A 21,073-nucleotide genomic window follows, 5' to 3' on the forward strand; every position below is an offset into this window, starting at 1 on the left:
CTCCCTCTCTCCGCTCTCCCTCTCTCCGCTCTCTCTCCTTCTCTCCGCTCTCTCTCTCTCTCTCTCCTTCTCTCGCTCTCTCTCTCTCTCTCTCTCTCTCCTTCTCTCTCTCTCTCTCTCTCTCTCCTTCTCTCCTCTCTCTCTCTCTCTCTCTCTCCTCTCTCTCTCTCTCTCTCTCTCTCCTTCTCTCCTCTCTCTCTCTCTCTCTCTCCTTCTCTCTCTCTCTCTCTCTCTCTCTCTCCTTCTCTCTCTCTCTCTCTCTCTCTCTCTCCTCTCTCTCTCTCTCTCTCTCTCTCTCTCTCTCTCTCTCTCTCTCTCCTTCTCTCTCTCTCTCTTCTCTCTCTCTCTCTCTCTCTCTCTCTTCTCTCTCTCTCTCTCTCTCTCTCTCTCTCTCTCTCTCTCTCTCCTTCTCTCCTCTCTCTCTCTCTCTCCTCTCTCTCTCTCTCTCTCTCTCTCCTTCTCTCTCTCTCTCTCTCTCTCCTTCTCTCTCTCTCTCTCTCTCTCCTTCTCTCTCTCTCTCTCTCTCTCTCTCCTTCTCTCTCTCTCTCTCTCTCTCTCTCTCTCTCTCTCTCTCTCTCTCTCTCTCTCTCTCCTTCTCTCCTCTCTCTCTCTCTCTCTCCTTCTCTCTCCTCTCTCTCTCTCTCTCTCTCTTCTCTCCTCTCTCTCTCTCTCTCTCTCTCTCTCTCTCTCTCTCTCTCTCTCTCTCTCTCTCTCTCTCTCTCTCTCTCTCTCTCTCTCTCTCTCTCTCTCTCTCTCTCTCTCTCTCTCTCTCTCTCTCTCTCTCTCTCTCTCTCTCCTTCTCTCCTCTCTCTCTCTCTCTCCTTCTCTCCTCTCTCTCTTCTCTCCTCTTTCCTGCTCTCTTTCTCTCTCCTGCTCTCTCCTTTCTCTCTCTCTTCTCTCTCCTGCTCTCTCTTCTCTTTCATGCTCTCTCTCTCTTCTCTCTCTCTCTCCTTCTCTCTCTCTCTTCTCTCCTCTTTCCTGCTCTCTTTCTCTCTCCTGCTCTCTCCTTTCTCTCTCTCTTCTCTCTCCTGCTCTCTCTTCTCTTTCATGCTCTCTCTCTCTCTCTCTCTCTTTCATGCTCTCTCTCTCTCTCTCTCTCTCTCTCTCTCTCTCTTTCATGCTCTCTCTCTCTTCTCTCTCTCTCTCCTTCTCTCTCTCTCTTCTCTCCTCTTTCCTGCTCTCTTTCTCTCTCCTGCTCTCTCCTTTCTCTCTCTCTTCTCTCCTCTTTCCTGCTCTCTTTCTCTCTCCTGCTCTCTCCTTTCTCTCTCTCTTCTCTCTCCTGCTCTCTCTTCTCTTTCATGCTCTCTCTCTCTCTCTCTTCTCTTTCATCTCTCTCTCTCGCTCTCTCGCTCTCGCTCTCGCTCTCTCTCTCGCTCTCTCTCGCTCTCTCTCTCGCTCTCTCTCTCGCTCTCTCTCGCTCTCTCTCTGGGGACTCAGGGACCTCATTTACTCAGTATAGAGCAGTAGAGAGCTGTGGTCTGCCTCCCTGCCAAATAGACCTTTCAGCAACAGGGAGTAGGGGGAAATCATGTCCCAATGCCCACAGAAACAATTTAGAAGCTGTTTGCATTACGGGTGAAAATAGGATTTTTCTGGAAACCACAAACGCTACTGGCTGCTCGGGTTTCATAACAAAGCGTCACTCCTTTTCATCTATTGCAGATCTTCGCCCATTCTTTCTCCCTCTCCTCTTCTCCTACTCCCAGCTACTATAATGTAGTGTTTTATTGGGTCAGGTCCATGCTTAAGAGGCGTCAGGCTGCGTTCCAGCCGCTCCGGTCACAGCAGCCCTCCTTTAAGGCCCTGCCAACTAGTAAAAAGCTCATCTGTGAAATGCTGAGATGGCAATATAGCACAGCCATTGGGTTAATCACTGAGGAGAGGAGAGGATGGTACCCCCCACTGGGTCAGGCCTGTAGGATCCTTGGCAGCTGAAAAGGAAGAGGTATTAGGGTAGGGATGTACGTACAGTGCTATAGTACTACAGATGTGTAGTGGTTAGGGACATGGTCTTCCTAAATGTTATGCTTCAAGCGAGATTCAGTAGCTAGGTGATGTGCTAAGTCAAAATGGATTGTACCTGTGGAGATGAACAGCCCAGTGTGTCTCCAGAAGGCTGAGTGGTACCTGCGGCGCCATGAGCAGGAGCTGGAGCTACTGATGATCGGCAGTGACAACGTGCACGTGGAGCTTACAGAGGGGGTGAGTAGTACGCTGAGGACCAATGGCAACGTGCACGTGGAGCTTACAGAGGGGGTGAGTAGTACGCTGAGGACCAATGGCAACGTGCACGTGGAGCTTACAGAGGGGGTGAGTAGTACGCTGAGGACCAATGGCAACGTGCACGTGGAGCTTACAGAGGGGGTGAGTAGTACGCTGAGGACCAATGGCAACGTGCACGTGGAGCTTACAGAGGGGGTGAGTAGTACGCTGAGGACCAATGGCAACGTAGCTTCTTATTGGAACTCTTTGGGCTGTCTGTAAAACTTGTGAATGGCTTTCTTGACTAATGACAGAGCTTGGGCCCGTATGAAGCGTCTCGGAGTAGGAGCACTGATTTAGGATCAGTTTTAGATGAATACGATAGCATGGATGGAGGAGGACCAGATCCTAGATCAGCATTCCTACTCTGAGACACTTGATTCATAGTGTGCAGCACAGTAACAGGTGCCTGGTAGTTACACCATTACTCTCTCAGCACACAGCACCACCTGGTGGTCATGATGGATAACCATTGGTGCTGTGTGCTGCATCATTTCCATGTTGTGGACATTTTCTGATCTGTCAATGTTTTTTTGACTTGTAGCATTATTGGACCAGCACAGGAGGCAGAGAGGATTCTAACCGGTGAGCAAGTCCTGAAATATCCCCTTGGAAATGTTCAATAGTTATAATATATATTTTCAATTGTATAGCTTACAAAGATATGCGTTTTACATAGACCATTAGTAAAACCAGGCTGTATCACATCAGGCCGTGATTGGGCGTCCTATAGGGTGGCGCACAATTGGCCCAGCGTCGTCCGGGTTTGGCCATGGCGGGCCGTCATTGTGAATAAGAATTTGTTCTTAACTGACTTGCCTGGTTAAATAAAGGTTAAGTAAGGAATCTATCTATCTATCTGAATACTTCAATATGTGGTACTTTGAACTGGAATACTATGTCTTGTATAAGATTGTACTGACATCTACTGCATACTTCTAGTATGGCAGCCTATACGATGTCACTAGTCTCGTAGTTATTATTATTATTATTATTATATTACTCCCATGTAAAAGAGCTTGACGAGAGGCAAAGAACGGTGTATTTCAGCTGTGTTGATGGCCTCCGCCTTATTTAAATGAACTTGATGTACTGACTCTGTTCTTCCATTCCCCCTGCAGGATCCCTTCTGGTACTGATGGATGGATGGAGTACGTGCCCATCTCAGAGAAGAAGAACTTCACCCTGGCCCCGCCCCAGGAGCTCAGAGAAGGTACGACTGACTACATACTCTGTTCTCTTCACAACTGCTCAAATGTAATGGAATTATTCAGTTAGAATTGACAAAGACCTAAGACAAAAAGGTAATGCCTGAAAATATTACCATTTGGTCAACTCCAGCCCCCTTTCCAGTGTTGGGGAACATCCTCTTGTTGGCGTAGAGAACATTTAGCAGGTTCAAAGATTATTTCCTGCAATTCTACACATTTTGACATGGGGTGCAGAGAACATTTTGCCGTTTTTAAGCTCATTTTCTCAGCGTGTTCATGTGATATTTGAGTGACTAGAACATTACAACAAAATCTATGGACTTAAAAACCTAGCTAAAAAACTCTGCTGACATGGGCTAGTTGATCTGGACATGTCTGACAAGTTATAAATGGCTTTCTAAGGTCTGTAATGACTGATATGACAAGAGGAACAGATTATTCACTACCCACTTTCAAAATGGCAACCTTTGTATTGTACTATTGCAAGAGTCAGTTGAAAGCCGGACGGTGTTCTTTTTTTGTAGGGGGCCACAGTTTGGGAACCACCGCTATTGAGGGGTTAACACGTTTCCTGATCCTCTGTGCTGGTCTGCGTGTGTTCTGCGTGTGTTCTGCGTGTGTTCTGTAGGAGGACCCCTGGTGTATGACAGTGTGCAGCTGATCCAGAACTCACAGGCCCTGAACGGAACTCAGAGGGTTCTCCTGGATGATGTCATGTCTGTGGAGGAGTGCGCCGAGCTCAAAAACCTGGCTCATGTAAGATCATTGATATTAAACATGTATTAACTGCAGTCGATTTGATGTATTTTATCATATTTACACTGGGAACAGTATTGACGTATACACTGTGTACACGGTGACTGGGTTCATCAGGAAGTGTATAGAGGATGTTGTTCCTACTGTGTCGATTACAACTTATCCAAACCAAAAACAGTTGCTAGATGGCAGTATTCACACAAAACTGAAACCGCGAACCACCGCATTTAACCAAGAATCTCATTTTATTGGTCACATACACATGGTTAGCAGATGTTATTGCGAGTGTAGTGAAATGCTTATAGTGTAGTGAAATGCTTAACCACGGCAAGATGACTGGGAATATGTGTACAAACAGACCAGCTATGCCCTCCATACGGCAATCAAATAGGCAAAATGACAGTACAGGGACAAAGTGGAGAAGCAGTTCAATGGCTTAGACACAACACGTGGCAGGGACTCCATACAACTACTGACTATAAGGGGAAAGCGGACACTGTCGCCTCGCTCCCGGACAAGTTGAACACCTTCACTCTCTTCGAGGAAAACAACGCAGTGCCGCTCGCGAGGACTGTGGGCTCCAGCCGCTCGCGAGGGCTGTGGGCTCCAGCAGCTCGCGAGGGCTGTGGGCTCCAGCAGCTCGCGAGGGCTGTGGGCTCCAGCCGCTCGCGAGGGCTGTGGGCTCCAGCCGCTCGCGAGGGCTGTGGGCTCCAGCCGCTCGCGAGGGCTGTGGGCTCCAGCCGCTCGCGAGGGCTGTGGGCTCCAGCCGCTCGCGAGGGCTGTGGGCTCCAGCCGCCGCGAGGGCTGTGGGCTCCAGCCGCTCGCGAGGGCTGTGGGCTCCAGCCGCTCGCGAGGGCTGTGGGCTCCAGCCGCTCGCGAGGGCTGTGGGCTCCAGCCGCTCGCGAGGGCTGTGGGCTCCAGCCGCTCGCGAGGGCTGTGGGCTCCAGCCGCTCGCGAGGGCTGTGGGCTCCAGCCGCTCGCGAGGGCTGTGGGCTCCAGCCGCTCGCGAGGGCTGTGGGCTCCAGCCGCTCGCGAGGGCTGTGGGCTCCAGCCGCGCGAGGGCTGTGGGCTCCAGCCGCTCGCGAGGGCTGTGGGCTCCAGCCGCTCGCGAGGACTGTGGGCTCCAGCCGCTCGCGAGGACTGTGGGCTCCCGATCTTTGTGGCATGTTAACCGTCGCTAGGCTGCTGGCCCAGACGGCATCCAAAGCCCCGCCCTCAGAGCATGTGCAGACCAGCTGACTGGAGTGTTTACGGACATATTCAATCTCTCTCTATCTCAGTCTGTGGTCCCCGCTTGCTTCAAGATGTCCACCATTGTTCCTGTAACCAAGAAAGCAAAGGTAACTGAACTAAATGACTTTTGCCCTGTAGCACTCACTTCTGTCATCATGAAGTGCTTTGAGAGGCTGGTTAAGGATCATATCACCTCCACCTTACCTGACACCCTAGACCCATTACCATTTGCGTACCTCCCCAACAGATCCACAGACGACACCATCGCACTGCACACTGCCCTATCCCACCTGGACAAGAGAAATACCTATGTAAGAATGCTGTTCATTGACTACAGCAACACCAAGCTCATCACTAAGCTCAGGGCTTTAGGTCTAACCCCTCCCTGTTCAACTGGGTCCTATACTTCCTGACAGGCCGACCCCACGTGGTGAAGGTAGGCAACAACATCTCCACTACACTGGTCCTCAAGACAGGGGTCCTACAGGGATGCGTGCTCAGCTCCTCCTGTAATCCCTGTTCACCCACGACTGCGTGTTCACGCACTGCTCCAACTCAATCATCAAGATTGCTGATGGAAACAGTGGTAGGTTTGATTACAAAGAACAACAAGATAACCTCCAGGGAGGAGCTTAGGGCCCTGGTGTGGTGGTGTTAGGAAAATAACGTCAAAAAAACAACGAGACAGCCTCTAGGGAGGAGCTTAGGGCCCTGGTGTAGTGGTGTTAGGAAAATAACCTCAACGAGACAGCCTCTAGGGAGGAGGGGAGGGCCCTGGTGTAGTGGTGTTAGGAAAATAACCTCAACGAGACAGCCTCTAGGGAGGAGGGGAGGACCCTGGTGTAGTGGTGTTAGGAAAATAACCTCAACGAGACAGCCTCTAGGGAGGAGGTGAGGGCCCTGGTGTAGTGGTGTTAGGAAAATAACCTCAACGAGACAGCCTCCAGGGAGGAGCTTAGGGCCCTGGTGTAGTGGTGTTAGGAAAATAACGTCAACGAGACAGCCTCCAGGGAGGAGCTTAGGGCCCTGGTGTAGTGGTGTTAGGAAAATAACCTCAACGTCAACAAAACAACAGAGTTGATCGTGGACTACAGGAGGCAGCATAGAGAGCACGCCCCCATCCACATCGACGAGGTCACAGTGGAGAGGGTTAAAAGCTTCAAGTTCCTCTGCGTACACATCACTGAAGACCTGAAATGGTCCCTTCATAATGACAGCATGGTGGAGAAGGCGCAACAGCGCCTCTTCAACCTCAGGAGGCTGAAGAAATTTGACTTGACCCCTATGACCCTCATGAACTTCTACAGATGCACCATTGAGATCATTCTGTCGGGCTGTATCACTGCCTGACAACTGCACCGCCCGCAACCACAGGGCTACAGATGGTGGTGCGGTCAGCCCAACGCCTCACCGGGGGCACACTCCCTGCCCTCCAGGACATCTACAGCACCCGTTATCACGGGAAGGCCAAGAAGATCATCAAGCCGGGCCACCGCCCAGCACCCTGTCCTGAACCTTAGTTACTGTTGCTAGCCGGCTATCACCCAGTACTCTTCCCTGCACCTTAGAGACTACTGCCCTGTTTACAAAGTCAAGAAACACTGGTCACTTTAATCATGTTGGCTATCACCCAGTACTCTTCCCTGCACCTTAGACTACTGCCCTGTTTACAAAGTCAAGAAACACTGGTCACTTTAATCATGTTGGCTATCACCCAGTACTCTTCCCTGCACCTTAGAGACTACTGCCCTGTTTACAAAGTCAAGAAACACTGGTCACTTTAATCATGTTGGCTATCACCCAGTACTCTTCCCTGCACCTTAGAGACTACTGCCCTGTTTACAAAGTCAAGAAACACTGGTCACTTTAATCATGTTTACATACTATTTTACCCACTTCATACTGTATTCTAGTCAAGGCTCATCCTATATATACACCTTTTCTATCCACATATTGTCCATACTGTCTATACACACCATTCACATACATACACTACATGACCAAAGTATGTGGACACCTGCTCGTCGAACATCTCATTCCAAAATCATGGGCATTAATATGAAGTTGGTCCCACCCTTTGCTGCTATAACAGCCTCCACTCTTCTGGGAAGGCTTTCCACTAGATGTTGGAACATTGCTGCGGGGACTTCAGCCACGAGCATTAGTGAGGTCGGGCAACTGATGTTGGACGATTAGGCCTGTCTCGCAGTTGGCGTTCTAATTCATCCCAAAGGTGTCCGAGGGGGTTGAGGTCAGGGCTCTGTGCAGGCCAGTCAAGTTCTTCCATGCTCGATAAACCATTTCTGTATAGACCTCGCTTTGTGCACGGTGCATTGTCATGCTGAAACAGGAAAGGGCCTTCCCCAAGCTGTTGCCAAGCACAGAATCGTCTAAAATGTATGCTGTAGTGTTAAGATTTCCCTTCACTGGAACTAAGGGTTCTAGCCCGAATAACGAAAAACAACCCTAGACCATTATTCCTCCTCCACTAAACTTAACAGTTGGCACTACGCATTCGGGCAGGTAGCATTTCCTGGCATTTGGGGCAAGTCTCTCAATGTCCTGGAGTGGCCCAGCGAGAGTCCGGACTAGAACCCGATCAAACATCTCTGGAGAGACTGGAAAATAGCTGTGCAGCAACGCTCCCCATCCAACCTGACAGAGCTTGAGAGGATCTGCAGAGAAGAATAGGAGAAACTCCCCAAATAAATTTGTACCAAGCTTATAGCGTCATACCCAAGAAGACTTGAGGCTGTAATCGCTGCCAAAAGTGCTTCAACAAAGTACTGAGTAGAGAGTCTGAATACTTACAGTTGAAGTCGGAAGTTTACATACACCTTAGCCAAATACATTTCAACTCAGTTTTTCACAATTCCTGACATTTAATCCAAGTAAAAATTCCCTGTCTTAGGTCAGTTAGGATCACCACTTTATTTTAAGAATGTGAAATGTCAAAATAATAGTAGAGAGAATTATTTATTTTAGCCTTTTAAGATTTCATCACATTCCCAGTAAGTCAGAGTTGACATACACTCAATTAGTATTTTGTAGCATTGCCTTTAAATTAATAAACTTGGGTCAAACGTTTCGGGTAGCCTTCCACAAGCTTCCCACAATAAGTTGGGTGAATTTTGGCCCATTCCTCCTGACAGAGCTGGTGTAAACCGAGTCAGGTGTGTAGGCCTCCTGGAGTGGTTTTGTGATGGCCACTCCAAAACCTTGACTTTGTTGTCCTGAAGCCATTTTGCCACAACTTTGTAAGTATGCTTGGGGTCATTGTCCATTTGGAAGACCCATTTGCAACTAAGCTTTAACTTCCTGACTGATGTCTTGAGATGTTGCTTCAATATATCCACATAATTTTCCTACCTCGTGATGCCATCCATTTTGTGAAGTGCACCAGTCCCTCCTGCAGCAAAGCACCCCCACAACCTGATGCTGCCACCCCCGTGCTTCATTGTTGGGATGGTGTCTTCGGCTTGCAAGCCTCCCCCTTTTTCCTCCAAACATAACGATGGTCATTATGGCCAAACAGTTCTATTTTTGTTTCATCAGACCAGAGGACATTTCTCTAAAAAGTATGATCTTTGTACCCATGTGCAGTTGCAAACCGTAGTCTGGCTTTTTTATGGCGGTTTTGGAGCAGTGGCATCTTCCTTGCTCATTTTACTGTGGATATAGATCCTTTTGTACCTGTTTCCTCCAGCATCTTCACAGGGTCCTTTGCTGTTGTTCTGAGATTGATTTGCACTGTTTGCACCAAAGTACGTTCATCTCTAGGAGACAGAACGCCTCTCCTTCCTGAGTGGTATGGCGGATGCATGGTCCCATGGTGTTCATACTTGCGTACTATTGTTTGTACAGATGAACGTTGTACCTTCAAGCGTTTGGAAATTGCTCCCAAGGATGAACCAGACTTGTGGAGGTCTACACTTTATTTTCTGAGGTCTTGGCTGATTTTCTTTAGATTTTTCCATGATGTCAAGCAAAGAGGCACTGAGTTTGAAGGTAGGCCTTGAAATACATCCACAGGTACACCTCCAATTGACTCAAATTATGTCCGTTAGCCTATCAGAAGCTTCTAAAGCCATGACATAGTTTTCTGGAATTTTCCAAGCTGTTTAAAGGCACAGTCAACTTAGTGTATGTCAACTTCTGACCACCTGGAATTGTGATACAGTGAATAAGTGAAATAGTCTGTAAACAATTGTTGTAATAATGACTTGTCATGCACATAACCAACTTGCCAAAACAATAGTTTGTTAACAAGACATTTGTGGAGTGGTTGAAAAACGAGTTTTAATGACTCCAACCTAAGTGTATGTAAACTTCTGACTTCAACTGTATGTAAATGAGGTATTTAAGTTTTGTATTTATTTTTTTATTTTACATAAATTAGTCAAATTCAAAAACCTGTTTTTGCTTAGTCATTATGGGGTATTGTGTGTACATTGATGGGGGGGATAAAACCTGTTTTTGCTTAGTCATTATGGGGTAAAACCTGTTTTTGTGTGTACATTGATGGGGGGATAAAACCTGTTTTTGCTTAGTCATTATGGGGTATTGTGTGTACATTGATGGGGGGGATGGGGGGAAAACCTGTTTTTGCTTAGTCATTATGGGGTATTGTGTGTACATTGATGGGGGGGATAAAACCTGTTTTTGCTTAGTCATTATGGGGTATTGTGTGTACATTGATGGGGGGGATAAAACCTGTTTTTGCTTAGTCATTATGGGGTATTGTGTGTACATTGATGGGGGGGATAGAACATTTTTTAAATAAAGCTGTAACGTATCAAAATGTGGAAAAATTCAAGGGGTCTGAATTCTTTCCAAAGGCACAGTTGACAGCATTTGGATTTATTGTTACAGTGCTATTTATTTTAATTGTATTTGTGCCTATATTTCAATATTTCTTCCTTTTTAAATGTTGTATTATTTGTGTACTTGTTTGATGTTGTATTGCATTGTTAGGAGCTAGTAACATAAGCATGTCGCTGCACCCGCTATAACACCTGCTAAACTGGGTACACCACCGATAAACTTTGATTTGTGTTTTAACATGTTTACATTTTACATTGTCATTGACACGTTATCATTGTCATGAGTGCAGGGGTTTATGCGTCTCTGTGTTTGGTCCACAGACTATCACTATGGCAGGAGATGGATACAGAGGGAAGATGTCTCCTCACACACCCAACGAGAGGTTTGAGGGAGCCACTGTGCTAAAAGCACTGCAGGTAAGCAAGCTTCTATACAGAGAGATACATTGGAGGAGATAAAACGAGCCTCCGTTTGAAACCAGATAGTAATGATTACATTTAATGACACTTAACACTTCATTTGTATTGCCCTTTTGATATAATAATCTCTCGGTAACAGTCTTTTCTTGACGTTATCAAAAGTCACTCTTTCAGTACCTTAGTGGGCAACTAGAGAATATTTTCAGTTGCTTCTCAGACAACATGTTGAAGTGAATGTTTATACCATGTTTCTACTGTGTTCTACCACATTCTACTGTGTTTTACCATGTTTCTACTGTTTTATCATGTTTCTACTGTGTTTTACCATGTTTCTACTGTGTTTTACCATGTTTCTACTGTTTTATCATGTTTCTACTGTGTTTTACCATGTTTCTACTGTGTTTTACCATGTTTCTACTGTGTTTTACCATGTTTCTACTGTGTTTTACCATGTTTCTACTGTGTTTTACCATGTTTCTACTGTGTTTTATCATGTTTCTACTGTGTTTTACCATGTTTCTACTGTGTTTTACCATGTTTCTACTGTGTTTTACCATGTTTCTACTGTGTTTTACCATGTTTCTACTGTTTTATCATGTTTCTACTGTGTTTTACCATGTTTCTACTGTGTTTTACCATGTTTCTACTGTTTTATCATGTTTCTACTGTTTTATCATGTTTCTACTGTGTTTTACCATGTTTCTACTGTGTTTTACCATGTTTCTACTGTGCTTCTGCTGTGTTTTGTTTCTACAATGTTGTTACTGTGTTTTTTTTACCTTCAGTACGGCTATGAGGGCCGTGTCCCTCTGAAAAGCGCTCGTCTGTTTTATGACGTCAGCGAGAGGGCAAGGCGCATCATCGAGTCTTACTTCCTGCTCAACTCAACACTTCACTTCTCCTACACACACCTGGTGTGCCGTACCGCCATCACAGGTGAGCCACATGTTCGATATTGCAGGCATATGTTAAATGATTGATCGACAAATCACCTTCTGTAGCTCAGTTGGTAGAGCATGGCGCTTGTAACGCCAGGGTAGTGGGTTCGATCCCCGGGACCACCCATATGTAGAATGTATGCACACATGACTGTAAGTCGCTTTGGATAAAAGCGTCTGCTAAATGGCATATATTATATTATTATATTACATAACTTATTTAATTATTTACAGATCAGTCACAACTTACCCACAATGCATCACAGAATTGATGCTCTCAAACATGCCCATTGATTATTGTATCAATATATCTGTTGTTGAGTTCCTGCCCGACCTAGATTTGTAGGCATTGCATCAATCAATGGTTGCGTTCCATGCCATTGACGGTGCTGTCGATCATCAGATGGCTGTATCCTTTCATATAGCTGATATGTTAAATACCAATCCAGGCGTTGTAGGATCTGGCATGCGTCTGCAATGAACTTGACCCATATCAAACTTTCCTTATAGTGTCATATAACTTTGAACATCATGTGAATTTCAGCATGTTGGTTCAGTCAAATTTGGTTTGTTTGCCTCTGTGTAGGTTAAGTAAACTTAGTCTGTTTTGGGGTTTATAAAGTTGATCTCTGTTTGGTGTTAATAAAGTTGATCTCTGTTTGGATCTCTGTTTGGTGTTAATAAAGTTGATCTCTGTTTGGTTCTGTTTGGTGTTAATAAAGTTGATCTCTGTTTGGTTCAGGGCAACAGGACCATAGAAATGACTTGAGCCATCCCATCCACGCTGACAACTGTCTGTTAGACCCAGAGGCCAACGAGTGCTGGAAAGAAGCACCAGCCTACACCTACAGAGACTACAGGTTAGGGCTTATACCTTAAGCAATAAGGCCCGAGGGGGTGTGGTATATGGCCAATATACCACGTCTAAGGGCTGTTCTTAGGTACACCGCGTTGCTTCGTGCCTGGATACAGCCCTTAGCTGTGGTATATTGACCATATATCAAAAAACCCTGAGGTACCTTAATGCTATTATAAATGGGTTACCATCGTAATTAGAGCAGTAAAAATAACTGTTTTGTCATACCCATGGTATAATGTCTGATATACCACGGCTTTCAGCCAATCAGCATTCAGGGCTCGAACCACCCAGTTTATAATGCATTTTAGGGGTGAAGTTTAGCTCTGGTCCAAGGCTAAACTGCTTCCTAACTACACTGAACCAAAATTGAAATGCAACAATTTCAGATTTTACTGAGTTACAGTTCATATGAGGAAATCAGTCTATTGAAATACATTCATTTGGCCCTAATCTTTGGTAATCTACAGATATCTGTTGGTCACAAATACAATTGTTTTTAAAAGGTAGTTGCTTGGATGAGAAAAGTAGTCGGTATCTGAAGAGACCACCATTTGCCTCATGCAGTGCGACACATGTCCTTTGTGTATGGTTTCATCAGGCTTTTGACTGTGGCCTACGGAATGTTGTCCCACTCCTCTTCAATGGCTGTGTGAAGTTGCTGGATATTGGCACGAACTTGAAAATGCTGTTGTATGCGTTGATCCAGAGCATCCCAAACATGCTCTACGTGTGACATTTCTGGTGAGTATGCAGGCCATGGAGGAACTGGGACATTTTCTGTCAGGACCCGCTTACGAACTCTGGTCTCCGGTGTGAGAAACAGTCTATTAGTAAACTAAGCCACTAATAGTCGGCAGAACCCAGAAGATGAGGCAGACACAGCAGGACTTGAGACGGTGATTTAATAAAGAAAAAAGAAAAGATCTTCAGGCAAAAATATAAATCCACAACGTCAAAAGTAATTCCAAGAGAAAAAAAAGGTATATCCTCCAAGACACAAGGAAAATCCACAAAGAGGGAAGAACAGCAGGGGAAAAAAACAAACCTCAAAAGAATAATCAGAAATAAACAAGAACAAAACCAGAGTACCTCAAGAAAATCCAACTTGAGAAACAAAAGTTCACAGCATGGCTGGGTGCTAACATACAAACACAGAGCAAAGAACTGAGGAACATTTGGGATTTAAATGCATTCAAGGGAAATTAGGCACAGGTGCAACTAATAACTAGAACAAGGGAAAAACAAAAAGGGTCAAAAAAGCACAATGGGGGCATCTAGTGACCAAAACCTGAACAATCCTGGCCAAATCCTGACAGAATCCCCCCCCCTAGGAACGGCTCCTGACGTTCCTACCAGCCTTCTCAGAGTGGAGGACCCTGAACTGTCGAATGATGTCAGGGTCCAGTATGTCTTTGGTAGGAACCCAGGAGCGCTCCTCGGGACCGTAGCCTTCCCAGTCCACCAGATACTGCCAGGACCGCTGCACCCGGCGGGAATCCAGTATCCGATGGACAGTATAAGCAGACTGGCCTCCGATGACACGGGGTGGAGGTCTGCCTGCCGGGATAAGGGGAGAACAACAACAGGTTTTAATAAAGAAATGTGGGATTAATCTTAAGGGATCTGTGTAAGTGCAGGCAATAAGTAACGGGATTCACTCTCCTGGCAACCTTATAGGGACCGATGTACTTCTGGGACAGCTTGCGAGACTCCACCCATAGCGGTAAGTTCTTAGTTGAAAGCCAGACTCTCTGGCCGATGCGCAGGGTAGGCCCGGGACGGCGATGTCTGTTGGCCTGTCGTTGGTACCGCTGTGAGGAATGCAGAAGATTAAGACGGGTCTTCTTCCACGTAAGCCGACAGCGTCTGATGAACCTCAAGGCTGAAGGCACTCTGACTTCTGCCTCCTGGTACAGGAACAATGGAGGGGCATAGCCAACCTGCCACTCGTGCAGAGACATACCAGTGGAGGAGGAGCGCAAGGTGTTGTGCGCATACTCGGCCCAGACAATGAAGGACGACCATGTGGACGGGTTGTTGGAGACCATACATCTGAGGGTGGTTTCCAGCTCTTGATTCATCCTCTCGGTTTGGCCGTTGAACTCCGGGTAGTACCCTGAAGATAGACTGGCAGTGGTCCCTATGAGTTGGCAGAAGGCCTTCCAAAACCTTGAGGCGAACTGGGGACCTCTGTCGGAAACCATATCTTGAGGAATGCCGAAGACTCGGAACACATGGTTAATCACCAACTCAGCCGTTTCCTTGGCAGAAAGTAACTTAGTCAAGGGGACGAACCTGGCCGCCTTAGAAAACCTGTCGATTATGACTAGGATAGTAGTATTACCATGGGACGGAGGAAGGCCAGTAATAAAGTCCAACGAGATATGGGACCAGAGTCTGTGGGAAATGATGAGGGTTGCGGATCGAAGGAGAGAGAACATTGGGTGAAAAACCCCTTACACGCACTCGGATCACCTGAGAACCGTTGGGGAGGCGGCAGACGAGGTTCAGCCAGGGGGTTAACTGCCACGGGCACTTGAATCTGATGTACTGGGGCAGGAGCGGTTGCCGGGGAAAGTCTATCAGATATCTGCTTTATGGAAGTCAGCATCTCCGACAGAAGTTGACAATGCCTAGCCATTAAGGCCTCTTGCTGAACCAGAGCAGCTTTGTGGCGTTGGACAGTCCCCTCGTGGTGGGACAGCATGGAAAAAACGTCCTGGGTACTGGCTGCCTCTGGGTTCATTTTGTTGGCTCTGTGTTTCTGTCAGGACCCGCTTACGAACTCTGGTCTCCGGTGTGAGAAACAGTCACTTGGTAAACTGAGCCACTAATAGTCGGCAGAACCCAGAAGATGAGGCAGACACAGCAGGACTTGAGACGGTGATTTAATAAAGAAAAAAGAAAAGATCTTCAGGCAAAAATATAAATCCACAACGTCAAAAGTAATTCCAAGAGAAAAAAAGGTATATCCTCCAAGACACAAGGAAAATCCACAAAGAGGGAAGAACAGCAGGGAAAAAAACAAACCTCAAAAGAATAATCAGAAATAAACAAGAACAAAACCAGAGTACCTCAAGAAAATCCAACTTGAGAAACAAAAGTTCACAGCATGGCTGGGTGCTAACATACAAACACAGAGCAAAGAACTGAGGAACACTAAGGGTTTAAATACATTCAAGGCACAGGTGCAACTAATAACTAGAACGAGGGAAAAACAAAAGTCAAAAAAGCACAAGGGGAGCATCTAGTGACCAAAACCTGAACAATCCTGGACAAATCCTGACATTTTCAGATTCCAAGAATTGTGTACAGATCCTTGCGACATGAGGCTGTGCATTATCATGCTGAAACATGAGGTAGTGGCGGCGGATGAATGACACGACAATGGGCCTCAGGATCTCATCATGGTATCTCTGTGCATTCAAATTGCCATCAATAAAATGCAATTGTGTTCATTGTCCGTAGCTTATGCCTGCCCATACCATAACCCCACCGCCACCATGGGGCACTCTGTTCACAATGTTGACATCAGCAAACTGCTCACCCACATGACGCCATACATTTTTGAGAAATAAGCTTCTTTTTTTTTGCATTGTGTTGTGTGGCAAAACTGCACATTTTAGATGGTCTTTTTATTGTCCCTAGCACAAGGTGCACCTGTGTAATGATCATGCTGTTTAATCAGATTCTTGATATGCCTCACCTGCCAGGTGGATGGATTATCTTGGCAAAGGAGAAATGCTCACTAACAGGGATATAAACAAATATTTGTGCACAACATTTGAAAGAAATAAACTTTTTGTGCTTATATCCAACATTTCTGGGATCTTTTATTTCAACTCATGAAACATGGGACCAACACTTTCCATGTAACATTTATATTTTTTGTTCAGTATACATTGAAATCTACTCATGCTACCAATGGCACCATACTATACCATTACCTGGTGTTCAATAAGCATGGCTATTATACATTTCCAATAGTTTTCATTGTGTTCTCAGTGCTCTGTTGTACCTGAATGGAGACTTTGAGGGCGGGGAGTTCATCTTCACAGAAATGGATGCCAAAACAGTCACAGTGAGTCCTCTCCCAAGAAGGGACACTTTTTGTTGGCTGTATTTCCTGACTTTTTTATTAGTCTTACTGTCTTACCCTTTGTACTTCAGTACTGACCGTGATCTCCCCCTCCTCCTCCCCCAGGCTCAGGTGAAGCCAAAGTGTGGTCGTATGGTGGGCTTCTCGTCCGGAGGGGAGAACCCCCATGGGGTGAGGGCCGTCACCAGGGGGCAGAGGTGTGCCGTGGCCCTGTGGTTCACCTTGGACCCCCTCTTCAGAGAACTGGTAAACTGTCATGAGGACCCCATCTATCATAATATCTTCCATAGTGACACATATCGAGGATAGTACATCATGCTATGTATATTATTGCTTTTTATTTAGGAGTATGTTTATTGGTATTTGTTTAGGAAGATGTTTATTGGTATTTATTTAGGAAGATGTTTGTATTATAATACATTGTTCCTATTTTTTCTCTCCTCCAGGAGCGTCTACAGGCTGATGAGGTGGTGCAGGCATTGGACAACCAAAGCAGCCAATCAAAGTGGGACACGAGCCTCAACATCAACCCCAAAGATGAGCTGTAGTAGCCAACCAACACCCAGCTCTGCATCCCCCAAATCTTTATGTCTATTTATTTAATGAAGTTTGGATCAGAACAATTTTATTTTTGTACTGTTTGATGTGCAAGGTTATATCGTTGTTGTTCTTAGTTTTGTTGTCGTCTTGGCTTTAGTGTTGTTGTGATTTTTATTTCTGTAAATGCCAGTACTTGAGTTCCCATTTGGGTCTTAGTTTTTCTCTCTGTTGGGTTGAAACCCAGTCGTTGTACCTCACACTTTAAAGTTTCAGGTAACTTCCAGGTCACTTCCAGGTCCCTTTGTAATGAACTTTAAAGTTCCAGGTCCCTTTGTGATTCATATACGAGGTTGTTTAAATACCACCCTGTCCTACATATGTCCAGTTTTTACTGCACTGTGAACCAGCCAAAGAGAAGAAAGCCAGTTGACATTGTTTCTCTCTGTTAGAAAAAATAAAATAAAAATGTCTGTTTATGCTTTGGTTTATAACGTTTAAAACATGCACTCATAAAACAATATTTCTTTCAGGCGGTGTGAACACAGTAAATGTTTATCTATTTATTCATTGAATTATTGTCTTGAATATGCATTTACTGAGAGAAAGCTGTCGGGCATTATTTTTACAAACAGGGAGCTATAATCCTTTTCAGTGACGGACAGTAATGTCTGATCTTATTTGTCCCGACTTTATGTGCACTTCCTGTTTGTAGTGTGAAAAAGACGTCATCCCTCTCTAGCTCTGGTCCATGACGTTAGTGCATCTTACTAATGTTAGCAAGCCTTAGTAACGCCTCGGACCAGAGCTAATCCCTCCGTTCAGTGTAATCGAACACAGAGTAAGATAACTGTTTACAAGTTAGCTGACACAATGGTGTGTGTTTTAAAGATCGACAGCTGCTATTGCAATTGTCGGGAATTTGATATTAGAACCTTTTTAATAAAAGATGTCATTTATTCCTGTTTAAAGGAATTATTATTTTAAGGTGGCGTAACAAGTGTCCTTTCAAAACGTCCTCATTTCATGGGTAACAATAGACAGGCAGGCACATGCACTGTTATAGTCCAATGGAAAGAATGTGCCTTGTGTGTACTGTGATATTTCAATGATACAACTGCTAACTAAATGTAACTTATCATTTTTAAGTTAATAGAGTAGAGTTTTAGCTTATCTTTTGATAGGGAGGATGGCCACTTGTGTCTAACTAATATTTAAATATGAATCCATCTATTTTGTTGTAATGTGTACTTATAAATTAAAAAGACTATACTGCATAAAATAGTTTCAACCCTGTCCTTTATTTGGGAATGTGTACATTGTTTACAGTTTGTCAACACATTTAGATTAGATTCAGATATTATATATATATATTATATTATATATATATTATATATTCAAATAGATTCAGTTAACAAGCATTTAGAGAAGTGGTTTTGGAAAAATGTATTTGAAAATCTAGACATGAATATGACAGCAGTAAATCATTAAACTGATTAAACAACATGGTCATTACACAGGTGCACCTTGTGCAGGGGACAAACAGACACTAAAATGTGCAGTTTTGTCATACAACACAATGCTACAGATGCCTCATGTTTTGGGGGAGCGTGCAATTGGCATGCTAACTGCAGGAATGTCCACCAGAGTTGTCAGAGAATTTTATGTTAATTTCTCTACCATATGCAGCCTCCATCGTTTTAGAGAATTTGGCAGTACCTCCAACCTGCCTCACAACAGCAGACCACATGTAACCACACCAGCCCAGGACCCCCACATCTGTCTTCTTCACCTGCAGGATGGTCTGAGACCCGCAAACCGGAAAGCTGATGAAACTGGGTTTGCACAACCAAAGAATTTCTGCACAAACTGCCAGAAACCGTCTCAGGGAAGCTCATCCTGCAGCATCTGTACACAGTCCCTGGAAGCTGAAAATGTCACAGTTCTTCCAAGGCCTGAATACTTCCCAGACATGTCCGCCATAAAGCATGTTTAGGATGCTCTGGATAAACGTGTACGACAGCGTGTTAAAGTTACTGACTATATCCAGCAACTTGGCACAGCCATTGAAGAGGCGTGAGACAACATTTCACAGGCCACAATCAACATGCTGATCAACTCTATGCAAAGGTGATGTGTTGCCCTGCAAGAGGCAAATGTTGGTTACACCAGATACAGTCCTAGTCTGGGTTTTTCTGATCCAAGTCGCAACTTTGTTTTTAGGTATCTGTGACCAACAGATCCATATTTGTATTCTGAGTTGTGAAATCTATAGATTAGGGCCTAATAAGTTTATTTCAATTGACTGATTTCCTAATACTGTATGAACTCTAACTCAGTAAAATCTTTGAAATTGTTGAGTTTCTTTTTCAATCTAACATTTATAGTCATCTATGTCACTACTATAAATTAATAAATGTAAGAATAAACTTAACACTCTTGACAAACAATTTAGGGTTTGATTCAATCCGTATCGCCGAAGTTAAATCGAGCCCTTAAAGGTATTATGGTAACAGTAAATTAAATCAAATGTATTTATATAGCCCTTCTTACATCAGCTGATATATCAAAGTGCTGTACAGAAACCCAGCCTAAAACCCCAAACAGCAAGCAATGCAGGTGTAGAAGCACGGTGGCTAGGAAAAACTTCCTAGAAAGGCCATAACCTAGGAAAAAAACTAGAGAGGAACCAGGCTCTGAGGTGTGGTCAGTCCTCTTCTGGCTGTGCCGGGTGGAGATTATAACAGAACATGGCCAAAATGTTCATAAATGACCAGCATGGTCAAATAATAGTATTCACAGTGAACAGGTCAGGGTTCCGTAGCCGCAGGCAGAACAGTTGAAACTGGTATCAAACAAATACATGTACCGTGTGCTGCTATCGATAATATATCACCGTGTGCTGCTATCAATAATATATCACCGTGTGCTGCTATCAATCATATATCACCGTGTGCTGCTATCAATAATATATCACCGTGTGCTGCTATCAATAATATATCACCGTGTGCTGCTATCAATAATATATCACCGTGTGCTGCTATCAATAATATATCACCGTGTGCTGCTATCAATAATATATCACCGTGTGCTGCTATCAATAATATATCACCGTGTGCTGCTATCAATAATATATCACCGTGTGCTGCTATCAATAATATATCACCGTGTGCTGCTATCAATAATATATCACCGTGTGCTGCTATCAATAATATATCACCGTGTGCTGCTATCAATAATATATCACCGTGTGCTGCTATCAATAATATATCACCGTGTGCTGCTATCAATAATACATGTACCGTGTGCTGCTATCAATAATATATCACCGTGTGCTGCTATCAATAATATATCACCGTGTGCTGCTATCAATAATATATCACCGTGTGCTGCTATCAATAATATATCACCGTGTGCTGCTATCGATAATATATCACCGTGTGCTGCTATCAATAATATATCACCGTGTGCTGCTATCAATAATATATCACCGTGTGCTGCTATCGATAATATATCACCGTGTGCTGCTATCAATAATATATCACCGTGTGCTGCTATCAATAATATATCACCGTGTGCTGCTATCAATAATATATCACCGTGTGCTGCTATCAATAATATATCACCGTGTGCTGCTATCAATAATATATCACCGTGTGCTGCTATCAATAATATATCACAGTGTGCTGCTATCGATAATATATCACCGTGTGCTGCTATCAATAATATATCACCGTGTGCTGCTATCAATAATATATCACCGTGTGCTGCTATCAATAATATATCACCGTGTGCTGCTATCAATAATATATCACCGTGTGCTGCTATCAATAATATATCACCGTGTGCTGCTATCAATAATATATCACCGTGTGCTGCTATCAATAATATATCACCGTGTGCTGCTATCAATAATACATGTACCGTGTGCTGCT

General features: G+C 44.6%; 1 protein-coding gene across 2 annotated transcripts in view; it reads left to right on the forward strand.

Moving 5' to 3' along the window:
• Nucleotides 1-18,414, forward strand: part of LOC123997218 (prolyl 3-hydroxylase 2-like) — a 108,362-nt gene extending 89,948 nt beyond the window's left edge. Inside the window, exons 6-15 of one of the 2 annotated variants that reach the window (XM_046301383.1) lie at nt 2,113-2,418; nt 2,807-2,847; nt 3,384-3,475; nt 4,102-4,229; nt 10,607-10,702; nt 11,491-11,641; nt 12,386-12,503; nt 16,508-16,583; nt 16,707-16,847; nt 17,048-18,414. In XM_046301383.1, coding sequence (XP_046157339.1) covers nt 2,113-2,418; nt 2,807-2,847; nt 3,384-3,475; nt 4,102-4,229; nt 10,607-10,702; nt 11,491-11,641; nt 12,386-12,503; nt 16,508-16,583; nt 16,707-16,847; nt 17,048-17,149 — 1,251 coding nt within the window. In that variant the 3' untranslated portion in view covers nt 17,150-18,414. The remainder of the gene's footprint in view (nt 1-2,112; nt 2,419-2,806; nt 2,848-3,383; nt 3,476-4,101; nt 4,230-10,606; nt 10,703-11,490; nt 11,642-12,385; nt 12,504-16,507; nt 16,584-16,706; nt 16,848-17,047) is intronic. The other variant, XM_046301389.1, reaches the window with a different exon arrangement.
• The last annotated feature ends 2,659 nt before the right edge of the window (nt 18,415-21,073 follow it).

Source organism: Oncorhynchus gorbuscha, linkage group LG02, assembly GCF_021184085.1.
Source record: "Oncorhynchus gorbuscha isolate QuinsamMale2020 ecotype Even-year linkage group LG02, OgorEven_v1.0, whole genome shotgun sequence".
In the NCBI taxonomy this organism is placed as follows: domain Eukaryota; kingdom Metazoa; phylum Chordata; class Actinopteri; order Salmoniformes; family Salmonidae; genus Oncorhynchus; species Oncorhynchus gorbuscha.